This window comes from Euprymna scolopes, chromosome 10, assembly GCF_053919585.1.
Source record: "Euprymna scolopes isolate OS-2025 chromosome 10, ASM5391958v1, whole genome shotgun sequence".
NCBI lineage: Eukaryota > Metazoa > Mollusca > Cephalopoda > Sepiida > Sepiolidae > Euprymna > Euprymna scolopes.
Window position 1 is genome coordinate 92,568,935 of NC_136491.1, and position 26,135 is coordinate 92,595,069.

The 26,135-nt window shown below is 31.2% G+C and overlaps 1 protein-coding gene across 2 annotated transcripts in view; it reads right to left on the reverse strand.

Moving 5' to 3' along the window:
* Window positions 1-5,327: 5,327 nt before the first annotated feature.
* The window catches only part of LOC145286138 (uncharacterized), a 99,733-nt gene continuing 78,925 nt past the window's right edge, over window positions 5,328-26,135 (reverse strand). For both annotated transcript variants that reach the window (XM_080134859.1, XM_080134860.1), the window contains exons 13-20: window positions 22,188-22,305; window positions 18,989-19,149; window positions 18,831-18,898; window positions 15,543-15,693; window positions 14,329-14,403; window positions 11,241-11,384; window positions 10,247-10,344; window positions 5,328-5,888 (exon numbers count right to left, since the gene is read on the reverse strand). In XM_080134859.1, the coding sequence (XP_079990985.1) occupies window positions 5,699-5,888; window positions 10,247-10,344; window positions 11,241-11,384; window positions 14,329-14,403; window positions 15,543-15,693; window positions 18,831-18,898; window positions 18,989-19,149; window positions 22,188-22,305 (1,005 nt within the window). In that variant the 3' untranslated portion in view covers window positions 5,328-5,698. The remainder of the gene's footprint in view (window positions 5,889-10,246; window positions 10,345-11,240; window positions 11,385-14,328; window positions 14,404-15,542; window positions 15,694-18,830; window positions 18,899-18,988; window positions 19,150-22,187; window positions 22,306-26,135) is intronic.

Here is a 26,135-nt window from a genome sequence, read left to right on the forward strand (position 1 = left end):
AATCAAATTAAGCAAGCGTACCATACTTATTAATATAAACAAATTCATAGGTCGTGATATTGGACATCATAACATTTCAACCAAATGTTAAAACCAAAGGCCTTCGTCAGACTATTTAATAAATGGTTGTTTTCCACAGAAGTTACCAGATGAGGACTTTGGTTTTAACTAATCATTTGTCCAAAATGTTAACATGTCCAGTGTTATGACCATGGAAATTTGTTTATATCAATAAAAATATATCTTGCTCTTTTATTGAGCACTCTTAATTTTGTTAAATTCATTAGTTTTCATTCTTGAATATTTTTAACCTGGTGTGTGCGCGTATATATATATATATATATATATATATATATATACACACACACACATACATACATACACACACGTTTTATATACCATATCAACTTAAAATACGTATTTGATTAAAAATGTATATATATTTTTTTATTAAACACTGAGCTAATGGATCCAGTTTGAAGTTATAACAAAAATGATGATTCATTTGTTCAAAAATATGCTATTTAAGGTCACAGAATCAGAGACGTGATTAAAAATGGTTAAATATCTTGCAATGTTAGTTCTTAAAATCTGATTGCAAAGATCTTTAGATGTAGAATGCATTAGAAATTCTGTCCACTTTAATTCTAGACATTCTAGACTAACATTGTCATGATCAAAGCACATTTAAAAGTACAAGCTTTCAGAAAGAAAACAAGTTTACATTATCATTTATAAAATTAAACATTTTCCGTATAATCACAAACCATACTCATAATTTTTTTTTCTAGGAGAAAAAAAAAATTCATTTTTTTTTATTTGAAGAATTTGAAAAAGTAATGATTACCCTGCTAAAACTATCAGAACTTAACATGCAATTACATTAAACCATAACTTTGCTTTTTAATTGTGCAAGCTCCCATTTAAACTAGTTTCATTTTCCTCTACAATAGATAAACATTCATTTAGACCTGTGATACAATGAACCCCCTCCCTTGTAAGGGTGCATGCATGGAAAGTCAACTGTAAAGGAAGGGCTGTGCAACCTCAATCACAGTTCCAAATCAGCTTAATTCCAGTAATAAGGATAAGTATAAAACAACTAGAAACAATGTGAAGATAAGCAAAGAGTTCTCACCATATACAGCACCTGGTATTCCCCCAAATAATCCCTCATTTTAGTATTGACAGAGTTCAGTATTGCTCAAGTTTGGTGATCTAACAGGAATCGTGTGTTAACATGATTATACCATATATTCAAATATATTCTCAAATAGATTATTGTCTTATGACGATAGCATGAAAACTTCCTTGGATAATATTTTGCATGTAATTATGTTGGATGATGGCTGACAGTATGTATATTTTCAAACATGTACAAAAACAAATTAAAAAAAAAAAAAAAAAAAGTAAACCAAAGCAGATCAAAATAGCTATGATCAGTTTTCATTAAGCAGTATTAGATAGAATTTAAAAGTAAATAATACCAGCGCTATTTATTATGGTAAAAAGCTAATAGTTTGAAGTGTTAGATACTTCAGGATCTAAAACGGAATGGAAAAAAATAATAAGTGAAAGAGAGCCAACTTTAATGAAATTAAAAGTAACCAATATTATTAATCATTGTACCCACTCTGCATTGTCCAATAGTTTTTACTTTTATTTTCATTTCAATTTTTTTCCCATTTTTTTTTTTTTTTTTTTTTTTTTTTTTTTAATTATGAAATTTCAAAAATAGAACTTTGAAAGTTAAATTCAATTAAGGTATCATTCTAAATGATTATAAAATTATAACTACTTTTGTTACTATAATTGTTTAATTATATTGTATTTACAAAAATTAAATGCAATAGGTTCCAAAACTTGCAATCTTGATACCGTAGTATATTAACAAATGACTGACCATTTAAATCTTTTCAAATTCTTAAATTTAGAAGGGTTTAAAAGTAATATTTTTCCCCAAAACAATTGATAAAAAATTATAAACTTAAGAAATCTAAATGCATTCTGGTGGATTTAATTTCATAAATTATTTTTTATAAAAAACATGATTTTCGAAATTTCATATTTTGTTATTGCAATTTCATCTTAATTGATTAGTAAAAACAAATTCAATATACAATACTCAAACTGACATGGACGTAATAAAGACACAAATGAAGGTGAAACAGCAATGGACAAATCTATAGGAATGGATCAAAATATTATCAAATAAAAAAAAAATTTTGATGTCACACCTTTGAAAGTATATATATATATATATATATATATATATACACACTAAACATTATTGCAAACGCCCAGGTTTCTTTAATCAAATCTAGAAAATTCTGGGTTACAACCTAACCAGTCATTAGTTTCTCTGAGGATTTTTCCAGTACTAACATGCCAAGATTTCCAGGCGATTGAATGAATGAAACATGTGTATATTATTCAGACAGTAATTTAAATACTATGACTTATAAATCGAGCACTTTACTTGTATGACTTATTATCGAGCACTTTGCAGAGTGTATTTTTTTGCTAACACAAGACATTTTTTTTAAAGTCCAGAATCAACACTAGAGAAGTAAGTTTAAGTAAATAAAGCAGCTCATTTCTTTGTTGATATATAACTAGGCCAATCACCTTAATTTCACTTTTAAGAATTGTAAATAAAAATAATATGTGAATACACTTCCATAGCACAATTAGACATGCATTTAGGGATTTGAAACTACAAATTCAATAGTATTAACATTGAAGAAATTTATAAACGGTCTATCCCCGATAATGAGCACTTATCCCATAAGGCAACTGACTGATTTCAGGATTATATATATATATATATATATATATATATATATATATATACACATACACACAGATAAAAGATAAGAACTTAGGTAAAAAAAAATAACCTTTAAAATTATAAATATACATCCATTGTGTATATATATATATATATATATATTTATATAGAGCACATTTAGAAGAAAATATAAAAACATCTTGATATTATTAAACCATTTTAAAGCATGACCTATTCCACTGTGTTTCCATCACATTCAAGTATATAAATAGTATATTTCAAAGAAATCTGACTTTTCAAATATAGTGTTTAAAAATCAAGCTCAAGAGAAATCTTGTTAGGAATTAGATTTTTACACAAGAAATATTTTTTTGTTAAAGTTGCAGTTATATAAAAAGTTGAAAGATTAAAGAGAATGTAGAACTTTAAAAACGCCATGATTGTTATTGTTCATAGCCACAACCTTTTGTATATAAGACATTTTTCTGAAATTCAGAACTAAAATTTCTTATTACTGGCATAAATAGACAAAACCACAAAACATAACATGCAGCTAAACATTCTATTTGTAAACACTAATTTATGTGATAAGAAATTGAAAGGAAAGGAAAAGTTTCAAATGCAAGTACTTCTATAACAGGTATTTAGAACACATATATTAAACACCATTAACTAGAGAACAGGAAATATTAACTATATAAAAAACAGTATTTTTCTGTCTGTTCTTCAACTAATGCTTACTTGTTTTTTTCAACCCTAAAAGAAGAGTTATTTAGTAAATAGTATCTAGTGTAATGTTATTACATCACCAGATTTTTTTAGGAGGGGGGAGGGGGGGCGGCGATTAACTTTTTGGGGGAGAGAGGAGAAAAAAAAAAAAAAAGAAAAAAAAAAAGAAACTAGGCATACACACCTACATTTCTCAAGGCCTTAAATAACTGAATGATATTTAAATTATTTTTAAACATAATAAAAAAAAAAAAATCTTTGATATACATACCAGTCACAGAACGAAGATGTCATTCTAAAAATCAGGTAAATTGGTAGAGTATATTTTTTTTAAACTAAGAAAATCAAAAATGAGAGAACTGAAAGCTATGATCTTTTTTAGGTGTTACAATTCAAGGGCAGACAACTCAGTTTGAACTACAGCATTGTAATTGATTCAATTTACCCTTAAAATTTTTTTTCTTTTAAACTTTATAAATTTACATGATTTTGTGAATATAAGAATTGTTCCAGTGACAAGTACATACAAAGATTTTTCTGTATTTTTGTTTTATTTTTCATTAAGCGCAATTCTAAATAAGCACCCAATTTTTTTTTTTTTTTTTTTAACCCAAGACAAGTGGTTTCATCAAGTGCATACATTTGCCAAATCCATTCAGAAACAAATAGTGATAAAGTGTATAAAAAAAAACCAAAAAACCAAAAAAAACTTGCTATTGAATGATTTTCTCAATAGTTATGCTTTAAGTAAACTTATTGGATTAAAGGACACAATTCATAATGCAATATCCTTAAATAATAATCTTGAAAAAAAAAAAAAAATACAAATTAATACTTATGGCTGAAGCAAACTACGCATTTTGAGAATTATATAAATTTAAAAGAAAAAGTCCAACAAGTTATAAAATCTTATAAGAGAAAATAAAATAAAGATTTAAACAATATCTCAGAAGCAAATAAAAGCTAAGAAAGAAGTTCTAATTTTGTCATGAAACAAGATAGCCAGAGAAAAATTATACAAATCTCCATTGAATCAAAAATATAATATTCGTATTATTTGGATTCTTCAGGCTACTGTTCCAATCTTTAGTATTTGCACAACATCTTGGTTGATGTATTCTGACCTTCTTCAGGTGTATCTTGTCAGACTTGGCAATCTTTCTGTTGAACTTTGCACAGAATTTTGAATAGAACCCTTTATTTAATCCATAGGCAGCATGCTCTCATTCAGTAGCACAATGGATAGAGTAATTAGTAAAATTCAATTATACTTTTCTGAAGGTTGAAGGTTCAATCCTCAGAGCAGACAACCCAAAAATACAATTGCAAAATACTTGGGACTTTAACCCAATCATAGCTGATAGAATGAGAGCATGCTACCCCATGGATTAAATAAAGGCTTTTGTTCAAAATTTTGTGCAGATCTTCAAGTTAGAAAGATTCCAGAGTTCAACAAGGTATAGTTGAAGGTTGGAGGCTACATCAAACAAAATGGGCAAATAATACTCAAGATGAGAACAGTAGTCCGAAGAACCTAAAATATGAATAATCAATCCTCATCTCAAAAATTCAAAACTGTAAAGACAGGCTGGGTGAGTATGCCAATCAATATGACATTAAAAATATAATGGAAGCCATTAATAGAAACATCCTGAGAATGATATCAAAAAGATCTCTAATGACATCTAATGTTATTTGTTTTTTTTTTTTTTGTTTTTTTTTTAAATAAATTTGGTAATCTATCTGGAAAAAAATAAATAAAATAAAAACAAAAAGAACATTTAAAATAAAAGAACTATAATTCAGGTTTTCATTTGAAGCCCATTTTTTTTTTTTCTTTTAAATAAAATTTTCACAGATCGGAACATCTGTTAATTTAATATACATATATTTTTATGATTTACTCAGAATTGGAAAATACTCTTTTCTCAATACACAAACAACAGGACATGGCACTCTTGTCAAGCCAAAAATATTCAGCTAATAATGTCCTCAGTTGCCTCCCTTGCTCAGAGATGCTGCCGTCTGTCCTACAGCAGCGAGATCAGAAGGACGGAGCACACTGATGGAAGTGGTGGTGGTGGTTGTGATAATGATGGTGGTAGTGGTGGCAGGTAGATCTCCAGGAAATTAAATGAAAAATATACAGGAAAAAAAGAAAACAAAAAACTTGAACTTTCAAGAATTTCTTATCGAGCATAAGCTGTCTGTAAATACTCTTAATTTGTCTTCTAATGAGGCAACTTGCTTCTTATGCAGCAGACGGTCAAAGTGAACAGCAATGTTTGGATGTTGGAAATGAGGTTTAGCAATTGCTGTCGTTGCCATTGAGTCCAATGTGTCAGCAATAATTTGAGCAAATTGACACCTAAAAATAGAATTTTAAAGTTTCACATTAATTATATCTTAATATAAAAACGGGTAAAAGTTTTACATATTGGAACGAAAATATAAATACACATTAAATAAGAGAATCACAAACTGAGAAATAATGTGAATTCAAATTGATAAATTCATAACAAATAAAAGGATTGATTACAATAAGGTTTTCCAAAGATGCAACCAGCTTCTATTTAAAATTAGTGCCAACCATGTAAACAGATTTCAAACTTTACAACTGTCAATAACATTTGACAGATTTATTTTTCTCCATGAAGGACCAACCCTAGAGTTAATATCATTAGCAAAATGGAAAAAAGTCTTTGAAAAAGGTGTCTTACACCTAAAGTCGTGTGTGTGTGTGTGTATAAATATATATATATATATATATAATCCATTTTAAAAACACTTTTCTAAAATTTTCAAATTAATCTTACGAAATAATGTTTCCAAACATATGACCAAGTTTTTTTTTTTTTTTTTTTTTAAAACAGAAGCAAATTTTTAGCTGATATTTACCTCCCAAAACAGGAAGATGTGATACAATGTGCAATTTGATTACTACAAAAAAAAAAAAAAAAAAAAAAATGCCCAAACAGCCTTGTTTGCATTCCCCAGCAGAGACAGTATACACTATAACCTAACCATTTCTCAAAGAAAAAAAAAAAAAGGTAAAGCCTGCGAGAGTGGACCTCTTCGGACTGTACAGAACAATAGCACATGCAACGGAGCAAAGCCACTGCAGTTCCAGTACTCCAAACTCTGGTGGACTGATTCTGAAGAACCAAAAATCGACCAGTATGTCTACCAACAATATTTAAGAGATGAATCTTTAGGTTTAACTAGAAAAAAAGAATGAGAGGGTTGGCAGATCAATGAAGATATTCAGATTAGGATTTCTAATCATGACGCTTTTTCTTTTTTTTTTTTTTTTTTTTTTTTTAGTTTCATTCCTTAATTTTCTTAAAAAAAAAATTTAAAAAAAAAAAAAAAAAAAAAGACTTGGCCAGAGATAGATAAGTTTAGAAGTCAATTTCTAGAATCTCTAACACCTCTCCCGATATATACGAGTAACTCATCAGTACTTAGTGCGTCTTTAAAACTCACATTACACATCCATGGTATCGTCCTCATCATTTCTCTTCATACAACACATGTTCTTAATTCTCACTGGCCAGGTTTTGTCTCCAAACGACTTTTACATTATAGGATCAATAAAATAATGGAACCTTTACACAACATTCAGAAATAATGGAAAAATAATTTTGGATATTGGTGAGTAAAGGGCGTCTAACAAAACATTTAAAAGAATTTAATCTGTATATTCTTATGGAAGATTATAGTTAAAGTAGAGTTGGCCATAAGCTTTACCAAAAATTAAGTACATATGAAAATGAAAGATACATAAGTAAACTTTCAATTAAACAATTGTAATGTCATTAATTTCTTCAATGAAAAATTGTAGCCAAATAGAGTTTGTTGTTGTTATAATAAATTTGCCTTTAGGAGACCACAAGTAATAGCCTAAGGAACTAATTTAAAGGGGAGGGGGATAACTTCTGGTGATGATGCTATTTCTCTTCAAATTATCCTCATATGGATTTTAATAATATCCTCCCAGTTTTATACCTTACTTTTTATTAGAGTAGAAGAGGGATAGATGAGTAGAGAGGGTGGGGTTAACTTCCAGTGATGACGTCATTCCTCTTCAAATTATGGTGATGGGTTAATACTTGAGATTAATATAACAATAAGGAATTTCTTACTGATGTGTTTTCAAAGCTTTTAACTACCATGGAATTCCCACGGGTCCTGCTAGTCTATATCAATACGATAGTGTGCGTCATTTTCTGTGTCATGCTTACATTCGGGTCGTTTAATTGTGTACTTCCATTTCTTGTAATAAATAATTTTACCAAGAATTCTTCATAAATTTTGGTTTCGATTATAGCTGATGGCATTCAAATCATTTAATTTTTTTATAAACAATTTTACTAAGAATTCTTCATAATTTTGGTTTCGGTTATAGCTGATGGTACTCCAATAATTTATTTTTTAAAAATAATTTTATCAAGAGTTATTCATAAGCCTTTGTTTCGGTTTTAACTGATAGCACCTTAGTAATCTATTTTTTTTATAAATAATTTTATTAAGAAATTTTTATAAGTTTTAGTTATAGCTGAAGGAACTAAAGTTTATATAGATATATATATATATATATATATGTGTGTGTGATGTTTGGGATTCGGTTTCGATTCAAGCTGATGAACCCAAGTCATATAGATATATTTTTGATTTTTTAAATCACAACTTTATAATATAAAAATTGATAGAAAATTAACTATGAATAATATATGAAATCTGCAAGAATTAAAATATATTTAAGTGTACTTTACGACCAGGCTTTGCTGAGTGTTCGTGCTAGCTTATACAAATACTTTTGCAGTTTTAACAAAAAAGCTACAATAATATCAAAGCGTCTCCATTTACACTGTACCTCTACATAATGCCAACATCAATATATTACATACGAGTCCCATGTGAAATTTCCACATGTCCCGCTAGTACGTATGAAATATGTTTGAAATCCAAATTAAAACGTAATATTATGAAAAACATTTGTTTAAAATTAATATTTCAACACTATATGCCATCTTCAAAATTTTATTCATTTTTTCTTACCATGATGTTAAAAATTGAAGAAAAAACAAAAAACAAAAAAAAACTTAGGAAAGAGTCCACATATGTGTGGTGTTATTAACACTTGGTATGTGAAGAAACCAGATCACAAGGTATTTTTTTTAATATAAACCCAAATAATTGTGTTTAATAAGCCTTTTGCCAGGTGTACAGTCATCTTTCTTTTATCTTATTGTCATGATGAGGATGTCAAAGACACCAGATACTTTTGACATGATTATATGTACGTGTGAGTGTTATTTTTGTTCACTCCCAAATAAGGAACATTGCCACTTTAAGCTTAAGGAGGTACTGTGATAGGAACCAAATTTATAGGGGAGTTGTAAGAAGTTTGTTCACGTATTTGAATTTCTGCATGTTGGCATGGTCAGCAAAACAGAGGGCTTTCCAAAAACAAGCAGTCAGCATAAATTCTCATTAAAACTTGAAATGGGTTGGTTTGTTGTTTTTGTTTTACGGCATATCAACCCTTTCAGGTCATTCAATGCCGAATCCAATTATTTTGAAGAAAATTTTTTTAATTATATATTTTTTTTTTTTCAAGCTAGGGCCTCGCCATCGCATATAGCTTAAGGTCATATCCAGGATCTTGAAATTGGATTGATTAAAAATAAAGTTCAATGAAACTGACAAGGCATGATGGATAAAAGAAACAATTTAAGGATGAAATAAAATTATGGAAGGGATTCTGCCATGCTAAAAAATGGCAAGTCTTAAAATATTAATGGTGTATGAATTTTTTTCTTCTTTTTTTTGAAAAGATTATGAGATTGCTCTTATTGAAAAGAATTAATTGCATTACCAATTAAAAATTAAGATTTAGCATAAGAAAAACTCTCAGAAATATATTCAAGAATATTTTGAATAAACAGACAAGATGCTTTTGAAATCACATTTAAAATGCAAATATTTTAAAATTTATTCTTGATTTTCTTTCTTATTAATTTCAAATAGTAAAATATCGATCATCAGAGGAAGTAATTTTTTTTTTCTTTAATTCTCATTAGTGATAGAGAGGAAAAAATGAAATAAAAGCACTTTCTCTGATGGATATTTTACTATCCAAAATTAAAAAGTTCTAATTAAAAATGACATTTTTGAATTTAGGAGATGAGGCTTGGTTATTTGTATTCAGCGGACTACTGTTCCCATCTTGAGCGTCATTTTAATGTTTCAGTGGATATAACCTTCAACCTTCTTCAAGTGTATCTTGTTGAAGTCTGGGAATGTTTGTCGAATTTGGGAATTTTCACGGAATTCCCGAGCTCAACAAGATACACTTTAAGGTTGGAGGTTACATCAACTGAAACGGGGAAAATGCTAACTTAAAAAGTTTGATCTTTATAAAATATTTGCATCTAAAACATGGTTTCTAAGGCATTTTGCCAATTTATTGAAAATTTATAAACATGCCTACCTAACCGCTAAGAATGGACTTCCCAATAAGTGTATAAACCAACGTATCTTTACCTCAATAATTGGCCTAAAGTTATACCAAATTGATATTATCCATTGAATTTATTTCAAAACCTATACAAAGCATTTTTACAATGCAAATTAAATTAAATACTTACATATTTAAGTTTGACAAAATTTATTTAGTACTGTATATATTGACATGGAAAAAAAATAAAAAGGTAATATTACCATGTACTGTGAAGCTGATTGTCCAGGTTTATAGAAAATGTCTTTTCATAAAGAACTTCCGCTCTGTTTAAAAGGCTGCCGATTATGGAACTGCCAAGCTAGAATGAATAAAAAAATTTTAATTATAAATTAAAAAATATATTTGAAAAGAACTCAAAAACATTGTAAAACAGATTCTTACATAAAATGGTCAACTAATAGATTATTTGCAACAAGCCAGTCTTGAGTCATAAGCACTTAATTTCACATAAATCCTGGGCTGGGTCCAACATAAATGGCACCAGTAATACAAAAAGATCCATTTTTTTTTTTTTTCATAAAAATCTTGTTCATGGAACATATCAAGAATTTTAAGCTAAATCAGATTAATTTACAATAACAGTTATTTCAGTTACTGCTACAAATTTTCAAAGCGAAAAAAAAAAAAAAATGAATTTCATGTGTTTTCTGATGGTAAAAATACTTATCAAGCAAAGCAAGAATTTGGTAAGTTTATTTGCACTCCACTCCATTGAAAATAGCTGTTAAGTAGTAGTCATCATTATGGGTTCAATATCCATTGTCCATGCTGGCATATATTATAGTCTTTTAGAAAGACACTTCTAAAGTAATTTATCTATGGCTAGGACTTTTCTTTCTTTTTTTTTTTTTATCCCTCTTTAAAGTCTATCATCACTTTTCCATTCTGCACAGTTCAATTGTCTAAATTTCACATATGTTCTTGTCTAATTACTTGCTTCTAAGTTTATCTTTGCCGGCCAACCTTCCTAGGGTTCAAGACATTTCTACAATGTTTATACAGAAGGACAAATGTTCTACATACCAGATTCGTCCTTATGCGAGGCAAAAAATGCTGTGCTTTCAGTAAATACTCTGACCCCATGATTGGGTTTGGTCATCAGTATTTATTTTTAACTTTGCATTTGGTAACTTTACTCTTAATCAAAAAATTTAATACACTGGTTTTACAAAAATAAACAAATAAAAATCTTACCCTATTTTGTAGGGCGAGTACCAACGATTTTTTATAGATGTTTGGATGGGCGTCTCCTAACAAGACTTGACTGAAGTCAACCAAAAACTTAAAATCACATGCACCAATTCTCTGCGACACGGATTCGGATAAAACCATAAGACCCTACAAACAAAATAAAAATAATCACAAGACAAAAGGAAAATATGATAAAAAATTTTGTATTCACTTACATAAATTTTCAATATGCGAATGCATAAAAAGACATTTTCATCCAGAGGACACATATTTGCTAGTATAAATAACTTCATGTGTATTTTAACAGAATCAATAATTTCTAGCTATTTTTTTTATATAAAAAAAAACAAAAAAAAAAAAAAAACACATTAACCCATTTATGATTTATTTAAATGGCAAAATATCTACTGTAAATAGAGGAGCTGAAAATGCATTAATAATAATTGTCACTTTTAATAAGGTATAACAATCAAATGGAAACATTTTGGGAAAATTACAAAACCTATAATTTCCAATCTCGATTTTTAGTGGTTTAAGCATTTGAACGGAATTGTAAAAAATAACATTTGTAGATTAATATGTATGTGCTGAGAAGGGCAGATAGATCAGATTGCAATAACAATACAAAACCATTTTTTCCTTATATCGAAGTAACTCAGATTAAGCATTATTGAAAATAAAAATCAAAGATGATTTTTATTTTTTTTTATAATTGGTCCATTAGAACTGAAGTTATGACCATTCAAAGTATCAGAAAATGCATGGTTCAGACATTTTGTCTTCAGTTAGTCCTATTCAACTGTACACGAGCTTGTGAAGGAAAATAGTATTAATTTGCACAACTTACAGAACTATCTTTCTTTAGAAAGCTATATCTTAAGATATGAAATTTCGAACACATCACACCTTGAAGATCCAGATGGCTGTATTTATGACCATCTCACTTGGTTGGTTTATGGCATATCAACCCTTTTCAGGTTATTTAATGCCAAATCCAGTTATTTTGAATAAAAAATTTTTAATAGAATATATTTGTTTTTTTCCAAGTCGGTTTCTACTTAACATAGTTAGGGTCCTAACAGGTACTACCACTCTGGGTGAGAGTGGACCTGGGAGCAACGGCAATTAAAGAGTGGTTCCACACTCCCAAAGCCCGCAAGCTGGGGCCTTACCATCGGATATAGTTTAAGGTCATATCCAGGACCATCTCACTAGGTAACTTACAGATTAATATGTATATTACAGTTTCATTTCAAGTAGATCTAAAAATAGCTATAAAAAAAAAAAAAAAAAAAAAAAAAAAAAGGCGAGGCTTTATCACAAAGTATTATCATTTGCCACCACACACCATGAAAAATCTTAGATGGTGGCCAGGAAATCCAAGTGACCACCACAACACGATTCATAGAAAGTATTAAAATATGGCTTGTAACATTAAATTAAAGGAAATTTTGTACAGATTGCAATTGGGTTTTCAAGCAGATTAAATTATGTTCCACATTAAAAATTGCATTATTGCATTTACACTTTAAAGGAAACATTATGACTAAATAATATAAGCTGTGAACCATTATCAATCACCTTGAGGGTTTGTAACAAGCATAATCTAAAACTAGTGGGATTTGTAGGAATCACTGAATTCCTGTTTTTTCTAGTTTCTCAATTTTAGCAAGATTTAATTTGGCTCTTTTTCTTTTCAAAATCAGTCTATGAACTTTTACTTAATGTATTCCGTTGTTGAACAGAATATTGTGAAATTTCCAACACACTGAAAATTTTTTAAACCGGTTTGTGGCAAATTTTCCCATTAATTGAAAAATGTATCCATTTGACAACTTTCCGGTTTCCATATCCATTTTGTGAAAGTATAGAATAGTTACAAAATACACTCATGTTATGGGTTTCTATATACATTTTCTCGATTTTTAGGCAGAGAACGTTCTGTACAGACATCATGTTAACGTTAATATTGTTTTAATTTTAATATTTCTAGAACGCACCAGTAGATAAAATAAAATAAAAAATAATGAATACTTTATTGTTGTCAGTCAGAACATACGGTACTTGTACAGTTTAATGAAGACAAAAAAAAAAAGTTTAAATTATACATATCCATTATGGAATGAAGTTTTCAGAAAAAAAATTTCACTTAATTTCATCAAGTTTTTTTTTTTTTTTTTTTTTTTTTTTACAGTGAAAAAAAAAAAAAATTGTTATGATACTGAGTAAAAGGTTCGATTTTTAGGAAGAAAACTAGTATTAAAGATGGGGAGGGAGTGTCAGCGCTTTAAATCGAGTTATCTCCCCGTGGCATGTTCAAAACATTCAAATATGTCTACCTTCAATGCGCTGCCATAAAAATGGGTTTTTCCGCCATAAAAAAAAAAAAAAAAAAAAAAAAAAGCCAAATTAAGTGAAATTTTTTTTCCAGAGATCTTCAGTCCACAACAGATACGTACAATATAACTTTTTTTTTTTTTCGATATTTACATTTTTTAATGTCTTGATGTACAAAGTGCTGAACATACAAACTTGATATGAATTGCCTACTGGATATTTTTTTGTGTGCATCACAGAACACAAAGTGTTGTTATTGGTGCTCGTCATCATTTCTATCAATGCGCACGTGTTCAAATTCTTTTCAAATTTTAGCACAAAAAATATATTGCTATTAAATACTGTTTGAACTTTTGACTTGAAACCTGCCCATATTTCATTCAAATTCTGTGGCCAAGACAATTCTTTTATGACTAAAAAAATATGAAATGCCTCTGGATTCAGTGTTTATATGAACACACTAACCACATAGTTGCGAAAAGTCATTTACCGCTAGCAGGTATGCTATGCAGGCAGATTTCATTGTTAATAGTCCAATTTTAATAGCGATTTCTTGGACTATACAAATCACAATGAAAAATATTACATTTTAAATAAAAATTTATTGTTAATCCAGTCATCTAAGTTATTTACTAATTTAAAGACTATGATTGTTAGATTATGTTGCAGTGTGCACCTTGTCCAGCACTGAACGGTACGTTTTCTGATATTGCTAATTGCAGTATGTCTATCCAGAAAAGATTAAATAACTTACCTCTTCCAGCTGATCTCTTTTAATCAAATGTGACAGATTCCTCATAATTGTAACTAAAACTTCTCCAGACTGTTCCTGTGAAAAATGAACATGGAAATTAGTATATATATATATATATATATATTAAAAAAAAAATACATGGCAAATTATACCCTTCTCATCAAAATAAAGATACAACAGGAAGCGGGGAATATAATGTGACTTACACATATTTCCACAACTACTAGACTCCAGCTATGTAAAGAAATCAAAATATATTTCATTAAACAAAGATTAAGACAACTACCTCAGAGATGAACTGACCAGATAAAGGTTGAGACTGGCATACAGCTACTAATATTTTAAAAACTGCCCCAAGATCATAAAAGTTTGTTTTCAAGCATATGGCAAAGCTCTCTAGAGTTTCCACATAAGTAGTAAGTTAACTGCAAAGTTTATTTAAGCAAATATCTGAGAACAATTGTCAATTTTTTTTTTTTTTTGTAAACTTTATATATTGAAAGAAAAAGAAAGTCTTAATAGTTTAATATCTGACAGCTTTTAGAATTTGACTTTTAAACTCTGGAGACAATTTTAAATATATTTGCTCAAAAACCTGAATACCCCTATTTTGACTCAAAACTTTGATAAAACTTTTTATTGGCTGACATTTTATTTTTGTAAATAAGGAAAACCCCAAAAACCCGCTATTCCAATCCATGGTGAGAATCAAACTCCCCAAAATGAGGCTCTCTGGATAGATATTTTTTATAAATAAAAAAAAAAAAATCCATTTATTTAAATGTATTGTTTTAATGTATTATTATTACATTAAAAAAAACAAAAAAAAAAAAAACAAACATCTTGCATTTGGCTTAAATGGATTTATTAAAAAGTTTTGTAAATAGATAAAATAAACTCACTCTGCATAAAAAATAAACCTTGATTGAGAAAATCAGAACACTTATTTTATATTTGTTTACAGAGCACACGTATATGCATGAAGGTTAAGGTCAAACCAGTATTGATAGAAATCTGTTCATTTGCTTTTCTTGGTCAAGAGGAGCGCTCCTTATTCTTGTCTTCGTTTTCTTTTATCTAATATCTTTGTTTAACCGATCTGATTTAAATTATTTTTGTTACAATTTGTGTTGACAAAATAAAATAATTTTTAAATGTAACAACTTTTGAGAACTATAAAAAAAAGCATCAGATAAAAGAAAATAAGTGCTTACCATATTGAAAATGGGAAGACATCTTGCAACTAATTTCCTTCCTTTCCTGATAGACATCAAGTAGAGAAATGAATCTGCGCGATTGTCTTGCGTACCTAAGCTCTGAAAAAGGAGGCTCAACTTCTCATTTCGTTCCTCATAAAGTCTTTTCCTGTGAACAAACAAAATTGTTTTACAATAAACTAGCTGTACTTAGCCGATATTATCCACGTGGAGGGCTTAAAGAAAAATAAAAAGATATACATTTTTTCTTCTTAATAGGATTTTTTAAGTATTGAATTTTCACCTTATTATATTAATAATATTAAAAAAACAGAAAAGAAACATTTAACTATGTATATGCAAGAAAAAAAAAAAAAAACATCTGATCTGAAAGTTTTTATAAAGATTAGAACTAGCAATAAAAAATAAATATAATGGAAAATCTTATAGAGCACGGATAACTAATTATCATTGAAATAAATACACAGAAGCTAAAAAAAAAAAAAAAAAAAAAAAAAGTACATAGGTTTAATAAAAGTGAATCTTTAACTTTCATGAAATTTCCAGACCAAATTTGGATTTAACCCCCCCCCCCCCCAAAAAAAAAAAATCAATATTTTTTTAAACAAATTCCACTTGCTAACACATTTTTTAATGCCCAAGGTTTTTAAACTGAAAAAGACTAATTTGGGAGTGCTGCTTCTGAAAATCAATTTTTCTCACCATGTCAAGTTGAGATATTTGCCATTTTTATACCATTTCTTTTTTTTACCTTAACATTAGGTGTTCTGCCTCCCTATTTTGAACCCATCATCGCCTTTTAAGTTACTCTTAACTAAAAAGTTAGTTTCTTCCTAATTTCCTCTTCTGGTTGGTATTTACTTCCTTTTTGCAATCACTAGGGACATAAAGCCTCTTCTTTATCCGCTCCCATTTCTGGCATCAGCGGTATGTTTTACTCATTTCTTCTGGACAATGTGTGCTAATCATGAAACACTAAATTTCATGTTCCATTTCTTTACAAACTTATTCAAGTCTTGATTTCTTTAACTCCATTTTCCTACCTTTATTGATCGTTTTTACTTTCTCATAAACCTTAAAGTCAAATTTGCTTTCCAATGAGGTATGTAGTTGATAAAAAGTGGACACTGAGTAATAAATAAGCCTACGACTATGGCATGTTCTTGCTGTTTTCTGGGTCAAAGTAAGGTTTATTCTCTTCACGTTTGGAATTTGTTTACAAGTCACAGAGGAAATAATTAAGCTGCATTATTTTACTTTCGTTACAGATTTTATGAGCAAAAATTAAGCATGGCTACATCATCATCATCTTGTTTAAACAATCCAAATGTGTTTTGTTATATTTGCAGGGAATATATGTTGCAAGCCAACAGGAAAGGGATCAGTGAATTTGTGAAGTGTGCTTATCTGGCTTACTTCAAAGTAAGGCTGGGTGATCAAGATAAGGCCTGGACACCCCATATTGTATGCAAGCAATGTGTTGAGCATCTTCAACTGTGAACAAAAAAGGATAGCGTATCACTCAGTTTTGGTATTCCAATGGTCTGACATGAACCGGAAAAGCATTTCGAGAATTGCTATTTCTGTGCAGTCAAAACAAAGGAAATCAACAGGGAGAACAGAAATTTGTCGGTTTATCCAAAACCTCAAGTCTGCAATTAGGCCAATTCCACACTGTTCCAGTGTTTAAAGGCTTGTCTGAATTGGAATTGCCTGGTTCTGAAGAAAACCAAACCTCTTGTCTACTAATTGTGAAGGCACCATTTCAGATATCAGTTTTCCTCCTTCACTACCACAATTTTTTTCTCACAAAGAACTTGATGATCTGACTAAAGATCTCAACCTTTCAAAAGAATCTTCTGAACTTTTAGCTTCAAGACGCAAAGAAAAAAGTCTACTTCAGCCTGGAACTCATAACCTTCTATAGAAAACACCATATTGAATTCCTGCCATATTTCATTCAGAAAAATGATATAGTATATTGCAACGACATTGCCAGCCTGCTGTGGCAGCTTGATGTCGAACAGTATTATTCTCAAGATTGGCACCTTTTTATAGACAGTTCTAAAGTTTAAAATGTGTTTTTCACAATGCCAACTTGCATCAATCAGTTCCTCTTGGCCATTCAACGATCTTGAAAGAAAAATGATGAAATCAAATTTGCTCTGGAAAAAGATTTTATACAGACAGCACTAATGGATCATATGCGTTGATTTGAAAATGGAGTTTTTCCTCGGGCTACAAGGTGGCTACACAAAATTTCCTTGCTTTTTGTGTTTGTGAGATAGCAGAACAAAAACAGAGCACTGGATAAAGATTAAAAAAAAGATAGGCCTGTGCTCAGTAAAATTATTCCTGGCTCTCTTAATGTTCTGGCTTCTCCTTCAGTGGAGCATTCCAAAATTGTGTTTCCTCTTCTTCACAAAGCTTGGCATCATGAAACAGTTTGTGAAGACTCTTAAGAAAGATGACAATTGTTTCAAATATATTTGCATGAAATTTCAGGCCTAACAATAGAGAAATTAAAAACTGGAATTTTTTATGAACCCCAGATTCAAAATTTAACGAATGACAAATTTCTGTAATTTTATGAATCCTGCAGAATTGAGTACCTGGATGGCGTGTACGAATGTAGTAAGCTTCTTAGGAAAATAAAGGTGTTTAACTATAAAGAATTTGTTGAAACATAACAGCTAAGTCTCCAGCAAATATGAGCATCAAGTTACATTTTTTGCACAACTACCTTGCCCGTTTTCCAGAAAATCTATGTGATGTGAGCAATGAACAAAGGGAGCGCTTCCATTAAGACATCAACGACATGGAAGTTCGCTATCAAGGTTGGGATACCACCATGCTTGCAGACTACTGTTGGTCTATCAAGCCCCCCCCCTCCCGAAAATCCGTAAAACTGAAATTTATGGATTATGATTGCTTTTGCTTAGTATTGACAACTTCAAGCTTTTATTATGAATATTTTGGTGTGATTTCCCAAATGTGTCTTAAAGTTATATAATATGGTTTCTTCGATTTGCCCGTTTTTATTGTAGCTATCAGCTTCCTAGAGAGGGGGATATACAATAGCAGAAAAAAAGTGACAGCATTTCTGGAATCAGTGCCCTCAAATTAGGCAAAAACATTTGTAACATCTTAGGCACCATGACAATTTTTTTTTTTTTTTTTTGGCCAGTGTTATGTTTCTTAAAAAAAAATCCCCAAAAAACAAAAAAAAAACAAAAAAACAAAAAAAACAAAACAAAAACAAAAAACAACAAAAAAAACGCATACCTGGATTCATCTGGTAACGCCAACACCCGTTTTTCTATATCATCGATATCGAGTAGTAGAACATAAGCCTAAAAAGTAAAGAAACTGAAATTAAATATCTTCTCAATCAAAGAAAATATGGAGAAATTAATTACTTAAAAATTAAGACTCTAGCTTACCTTTTCAATTTCCATTAACATTTGCCGATACTTATACACATCACGGCCAGAAGATTTTCCAACCTGGTCATCACTATGTCCCACAGAAACTAAATCTATAACCTGTCGAGGGTTATGTACACTGGATGTAGACACACGACCAAGAGAGCCTTCAAAATGAGCTATAAATACAATAGTAAAAATGAAAATAACATAGCAAGAAAAAAAATTCAAAGTTGCAGTTTTAAACAGTTTTAGTAATTAGCAAACAGGTTTCTTAGCATATATTGTGGTGGAAGGCTAAGAAAATGTTAAAAAATAGTCATGTTTACAAGTATATATATATATATATTTTAAAGAGGATTTTTAGACATTTGTTTTAGTTTTATCTTAAATTTGATTTCAATAAATACCTAATTCAGTATATATAAGTTATCTATAAAACAAGAAACAAACAAGATCATATTTGGTAGTTTTATTAATACAGCATTAACTCGAAATCACAAAGATGACATGAAGTTTATAACAAGAACCTTAATTGTCTTCACACCACATCAAATATTTAAGGATGAAATAGGAGTTCCCTGAATTTAATCTTAGTAACCAACAGTGTTGCCACTGTTAACCAAGGGAATGTGTATGCCGCGTGACGATGTATGGAAGTGAAACTTGGCCAGTGAGGGTTGAGGACAGGTGTTACATAACATCAAAATCCTATTCTGCACACATCTCTATACTGTTTAAGTTTAATTTCCCTCTGAGCTCATCAGATTACACATCCATTGTATCATTCTTATAATTTCTCTCTATGCAATGCATATCCTCAACTCTTAAGTGGCCAGATTTCATCACAATGCATACACTTACCTTGGTAGCCAGAGTAAATCTGCTAATTAGTAATAGCAGAAGTTCCCTACTCTACCCTATGCTCCAATGGTATCACAAAGGTAACAACTTTGACCACATGAATAGTTTTTCCATCAAGTTATACTTTGTTCACATCCAAGTTCTCACCCATCACCATTGTTTTAAAGTTTGTGAATATAAATTGGTTATCCTTTCAGCCATTAATTCCACTGCTCTTCCTTGCATACCCAATGCTTACAAGTATTACAAAAAAAAATAAAATAAATAAATAAAAAACAACAAAACACTCTTTCCACAAACTGAACAAAGGAATTATTTTCTTTGGACTTTTCCTACTGATCATCACTGGTGTTTAACATTCACTCTCAGACTTACATTCCATAACATTCCTCCAAGTCCTTAACTTAAGTAGATCTTTATGGTTTTACAATATTAAATCATCAACATACAGCATACAAAACTTCCTGGACAACACTAAGACACAAATTAAAACACATTCTGTATATTTTCTGAACGACCTTCATCAACAACTCATCTGCCCATAGTTTATGCAAAGTCTACCAGAAAAGACGTCTCTAAATCCACAAAAGCAAAATACATAGTAAGGTACTTTTCTCGCATTTGTCTTTGGATACATATAGCACCTGTTGTAACTTTGTCCAGGCATAAAACCAAATTGCATTTCATCTATGCTTATCCGACTTATTTGCTGCATAATTACTCTCCCAATCACTTTCAGAACTTGATCCATCTATAATTACCTCTTTCAACCTCTTCCCATTTACCAGTTCCAACCAACATGATTTTTAACCAGTAAAAAATCATGTCAAAATCTTCATGCCAACAAGCATTCATTTGCATTACTTGAACTACAGTTCTCATCTTTTATGTCATTCTCTCAATCTTTTGACCGATGTAACCTCTTCAGGTGACTCTTGTTCAACTCTAGAATCTGTACATAATTCCAAACTAAATCTGTTACATTTTTTTATTGGAATCCTTTGAGATGAGTAATCTATATATTCATTTATTTGTGGACAGTTATCCTCATCTTCATAGTTGTCTCATAATATTTTGGACAACTATTCCTTTGGCTTTCTAAGCCCATGGGGCAGTGGATAGAGGCATTGAATATTTATGGTTTCAGGTGAGTATTGTCTGAAGATAGTGGTTTCAATCCTTACCAAAAGCAGGCCAGAGGATTAGTTGACCAAAAACGTGGTGAGACAACAACTATGGAAAGCAGTAATTACTGAGGATACGGTTATGAGACATGGTATTCCTATCCCGTCGCGGTTTACCACCTGACGAAGGCCAGAATAGTTGGGCCAAAACGCTGAGACAACAACTATGAAGATGGGGATAACAGTCTGCAAATAAAAATCTGTTATTTAATTCACAAGAGTAGATTGCCATGTATGAAGACAAAAGCGGAAACTAATGTATTAATACCATCAAATAATACAAATAATTAATCTTCAAATCCAAAAATCTCAAGCATAATTCATGAATTTTTACTAATTGTGAAATGCTGCCAAGACTAAACTAGTTTCATTCAATAATTACAAGAAACCCTCTCTACCACCCATAGCAATGGCCAACGACTCTTTATCTGAGAGTCCATCTTTCAAACTCCTTGGCCTAACGTTCACAGGAAACATGAGTTGGAACAATTACATTGAGAGCATTGCCAGGGCTGCTGCAAGAAAGGTAGGCTCTCTCTACCGTGCTAGAAAACTACTAACACCCGAAAGTATCCTGTACCTCTATAAGGCCACCATTCGCCCATGTATGGAGTATTGTGCCACATCTGGGATGGTGCATCTGCTACTAGTCTCTCGCTCCTTGACAAGGTTCAAAAGAGAGTCACAAACCTGATAGGCCCTGAACTGGCATCTAAGCTTCAGCCTCTGTCCCATCGACGAAATGTTGCATCCCTCTGCCTTTTCTACAAGTATTTTAGTGGTGAATGCTCTGACGAACTGCAATCACTTGTGCTCCCACGACGCGAGCACCCTCGACAAACCCGACAGGCTACTAGATCCCACCCCCACACTGTAGAGATCCCTAGATGTAAAAGATCTTTTTACTCCAATAGTTTCTTCCCCAGAACCGCAAGACTCTGGAATTCCATTCCAGGTCCCTGCTTCCCCAACAGTACTGACGTGCAGAAGTTCAAGTGTAACGTGAACCGACACCTTGCTGCCCAAATCCCTACATAGTACCCCAGTAGTTGTTGCCCCTGATAGTAGCCCCCTACACCAAAGTGGCAATTTGCCTTGTTTGGGGTGAAAATGTAATAATAATAATAAAAAAAAAAAAAAAAAAAAAAAAAAAAGTGAAAATGATGTACCTGGAGTGTACGCTTTGGTCTCTATCTTCGCCAAAGCAGGAATTATTAGTTTTGGCTCATCTTTGTCATTCTCTTTATTTTTCTTCCTTTCTTCAGTCGTTTTTCTTAAAGTATATCTCTGGAAAAAAAAAAAAAAAAAAAAAAGACAGCCAAAATGATAGATTCTGCACGATTTTGAAACGTAACATTTAACATGTTCAGTTATGTTCGGATGGCACATTGTGTTTCATTATTTGACAGTTAATATATTGCTTTCAAAGTTTGGCAAATATAAAAGGTTACTTAGGTTGAAGTCATACATAAGATAATGAAGAATATGTTTGAGAGTCAAAAACTCAAAGATCTAATGACCTCAGAGGAAGATTAAATCTTGACAGTATCAAGAAATGTGGGCATAAAAGGATACTGTTTAGTCACATTGACAGGATTGATGAATTCTTTAGTTAGTAGCTATAGGACAGTTGAGGTAGCAGGATTAGTTGGCAGGAGGAAAGCCAAAGAAAATCTAAAAGTGAACTCTAGAAAAAGAGGGATAAATACTAGACCTGGGCACAGATAGTTTACTTTGGAAGTTAATTTCTAAAAGCCATTTCATGCATGAGGGTTTAGTACAGGTAAGTAGGCTCAGAGTTCTTAAGTGGTTTCTGATGATAACCAGAAGCAACTTCTAGATAAAAAGTAGATCAATAGTTAAGAAAAAAAAAAAAAACCAAGTTTCAAGTGTTTCTTTTATGTGTTTCAGTTACAGGTGAAAGAGAAAATGAATCCGAATCAATGTCAATCTGCCCCACAATATAAAAATGATCATTTACAGATCACATTACAGTTTGGAGCCTGGCCAATACTATGATTGAAAATGGAAGTCACTTTATTATTAGAAAGGATACTAATCCATTACTATGATATTTGGTATAATGCTTGAAGAACACATTTTGCTCTAACAGATTTTTGAAACTTACTTCTCCATCCAGCGCGGCCGCAGCCGAGATTGAACTCACTACATGAGTTTGTAGTGCAATTCAAATCTTGTCGGTAGCTGAATATTTGATGCTTCACCAGGGCTATCAAGGGTATTTTTATTGTGACATCATCACTAGATGGGATGCCTACCATGGCTTAAGCGAGCCCCATCTACCCTCGAGAGAAGGATAGACAGCGCCAGTTTCTTAACTTGGTATTTTATCTCGCAGTACATACAGGGCCTCGCTTTCCCAGATGGTCACCCATCTGGTACTGGCCAGGCTCAGTGTTGCCTAACTTGGGTGATCTGGCGAGAACCGGTGTGTCAACATGATTGTGCTGTACAAAACTTATTTCTGGTTGAATCATAGATAAGTATGCATTGAAAGAAACAAGCTATCTGGAAGATTTTTTTAGGATAATCAAGTCGGATTGGATCATTAATAAAATGTGACATACTGCCTGGAACGCTACATATATCATTGATTATTTTCAATGAAATATTCAGTTGCATCACAGCATTTTTTGGCTTGATAGATACATTACCAACACCCATATTTGCAAAGAAAAAAGATTACTCATATAAATGTTCTACTTTTATGTATGTGACAATTTTTATTCTGGCATATTTATCCAGAATTCTTGAATGTTTGGTCCAATTCATACCAATATTACAGCACTCCGACTTCATTACACTTTTAAGCATGCCATTTCAGCCATTCATTTATGGATACAGTATCTTTGGGAGAGATAAAATTTTTACTTTTGTTTTTATTTAAAAAAGTATTATGAATTTATAAGGCCAGTTCGATTTATTTTGTTTGGTTGGTGGGAGTTTGTGCGTTATTTTCAAGTACAGCTTCAGTTGACGGTAGTTGCTACCAGGTGGCCCTCAATGCCTCAACTAGTTCTTGGAAGGTCTTTATTAGAGTAGTGATTCCCCTCAAGTTTCGTATTTTCTATTATTTTTATTTATTTATTTATTTATTTTTGCTTGCACCCACATAACTGGTTTTGTCATGGAGGCTAATTCAATAATGTTTCTGGTTTTCTTTTTTGTATATTTTAATTCATTTATTCTTTTTTCTCTCATCCAGTTTTGGGAGAGAGGTGAGTATGGTTCTCACCACAGTTTGTACATTTTGTGTTTCTTTGGCATTCTGTTTCCTGGTGTTCATTGCTGCCACATTTTGTATGTTTTTCTGGTGCAGTATTACTTGTAGAGGCTGAATTTTTGGCAGTTTAGGCAGCAAAGTGGTCTGGGGATATATGCTTCTACTTTAATGTAAACATTTCCAATTTTTATTTCAGTTGCTGATATGGGAGTGTGGAAGGTTAATATGTATGTGTTTACTGTTTGTTTCTATTCTAATTTTTTTTGTATTTAACTTTTTGGCATTTTTAGGTTTGCTTTTATTTCTTCTAGTGAGCATTGTTTAATTCAGGACATTTGATGACTCCTTTTGAGGTTTTGTGATTTATATCATGGAACTTTGTCCATGTTAGAATTTTTTTTAGCACCATTTCTGGAAGATACTTGTATAAGTAAGGTACTGTTTTTTTTATCTTTTTTTTTTTAATTTGCTTTGTGCTTAGGTTTTTTTTAATAATTTTTTTGATTAGGGATGAGGATATTCTGGTTATTTGTTTATTGTCTTGCAATTACATATTCAGGGAAGATTTTATCTTCACTTTCTGTGTATGAATCTGGATGGGGTCTTGATTTTTATGAAAGCCATATGAAGTATTTTCTTTCATCATTTCTGAAGAGATCTAAAACTAGAAAGGAAAGACGTTTTTTTTTTTTCTGGGTTTCCAAAAGGTTCCGAAGTGATGGTGTTCTGATTTGGAAATTCCAGAAGCTTCCAATCCACATGATTATAAATAGATGCTAATAGCATAATAACATCAGTTATTTAATCAGCTCTGACAAGAAATGCCAAGTTGGGGTGATGTTTCAACTATTTCTGACTGGCATATTTCCTGAGATAAAATCTGGTAAGGAATTTCCTGAAACAAGTCAATTGCAAACACCATCACAAACAACTGGACTCTTAGTAAATATTGGTTTTCTGGTCTTATATTCTGACCAAAGTAATATATTATTTATCAAACGCCGCTATTACACTGCGAAAAAGCTAGTTTAACCAAAAACCTGATTTACCTTCCTTGCCCCCTTTTTTCTTGTTAATATTTATTTTCATTGTTTATCTGTTCAATAAATTATTTCCTTTTTCTCTTAACTCCTTTTATTTTTTTCCAATATATGTTGTGTGCCTACCCCAAGACATTTTCTTGCACGTAGCAGTATGTTTTTTTTTTGTTTTTTTTGTTTTGTTTTGGGAGTGAAGTTGCACATAATTAATTTTTTTTTGGGGGGGGGGGTCTTGATGTTCGGGCTTGTCATGACTAGCCAATTGATCAGATCAGCCTTCTGCAACTGCCCATCAAGCCCAAGTAAGGGCCAAAGTGATATGTTGGTTCTTAACCCTGACCCCCTTCAATCCTTCAATCACCAGTATTCTGTCCTAAGGAATCACGGGTTGCCACCTATGGCCAACAGGTGGTCCCATTGAAAGACTTTTACTCACTGTAGGGAGGCAGTCAGCATATTTTACAGTCCCGTTGACAGGGCGGTAATCTGGAGTAGGAGGGGGGTATTCATAAATATCAAAGAACTTGTGAATAAAAATTTTAAAATTAAGTAGAAAGATACTGAAATATATAATAGTATGCATTTATTCTTTAAATTTATAAACACATTAAAGTTTAATCTTAATTTAGTTATCAACAAATGAAAAACTGATATTTTAACATTAATAGTCAAAATTTTGTTGGTCTGATTAAAAGAATATGTGAGTGCTTGGGTTTAGATACAGACAGTTGAGTTAGCAGAGTCAGTGGACAAGAGAAACCACAAGGAAGTGATAAGGATTGTTCAGGTCATCAAACACATGCCAGCGTGTAAAACAGATGTTAAACCGAACA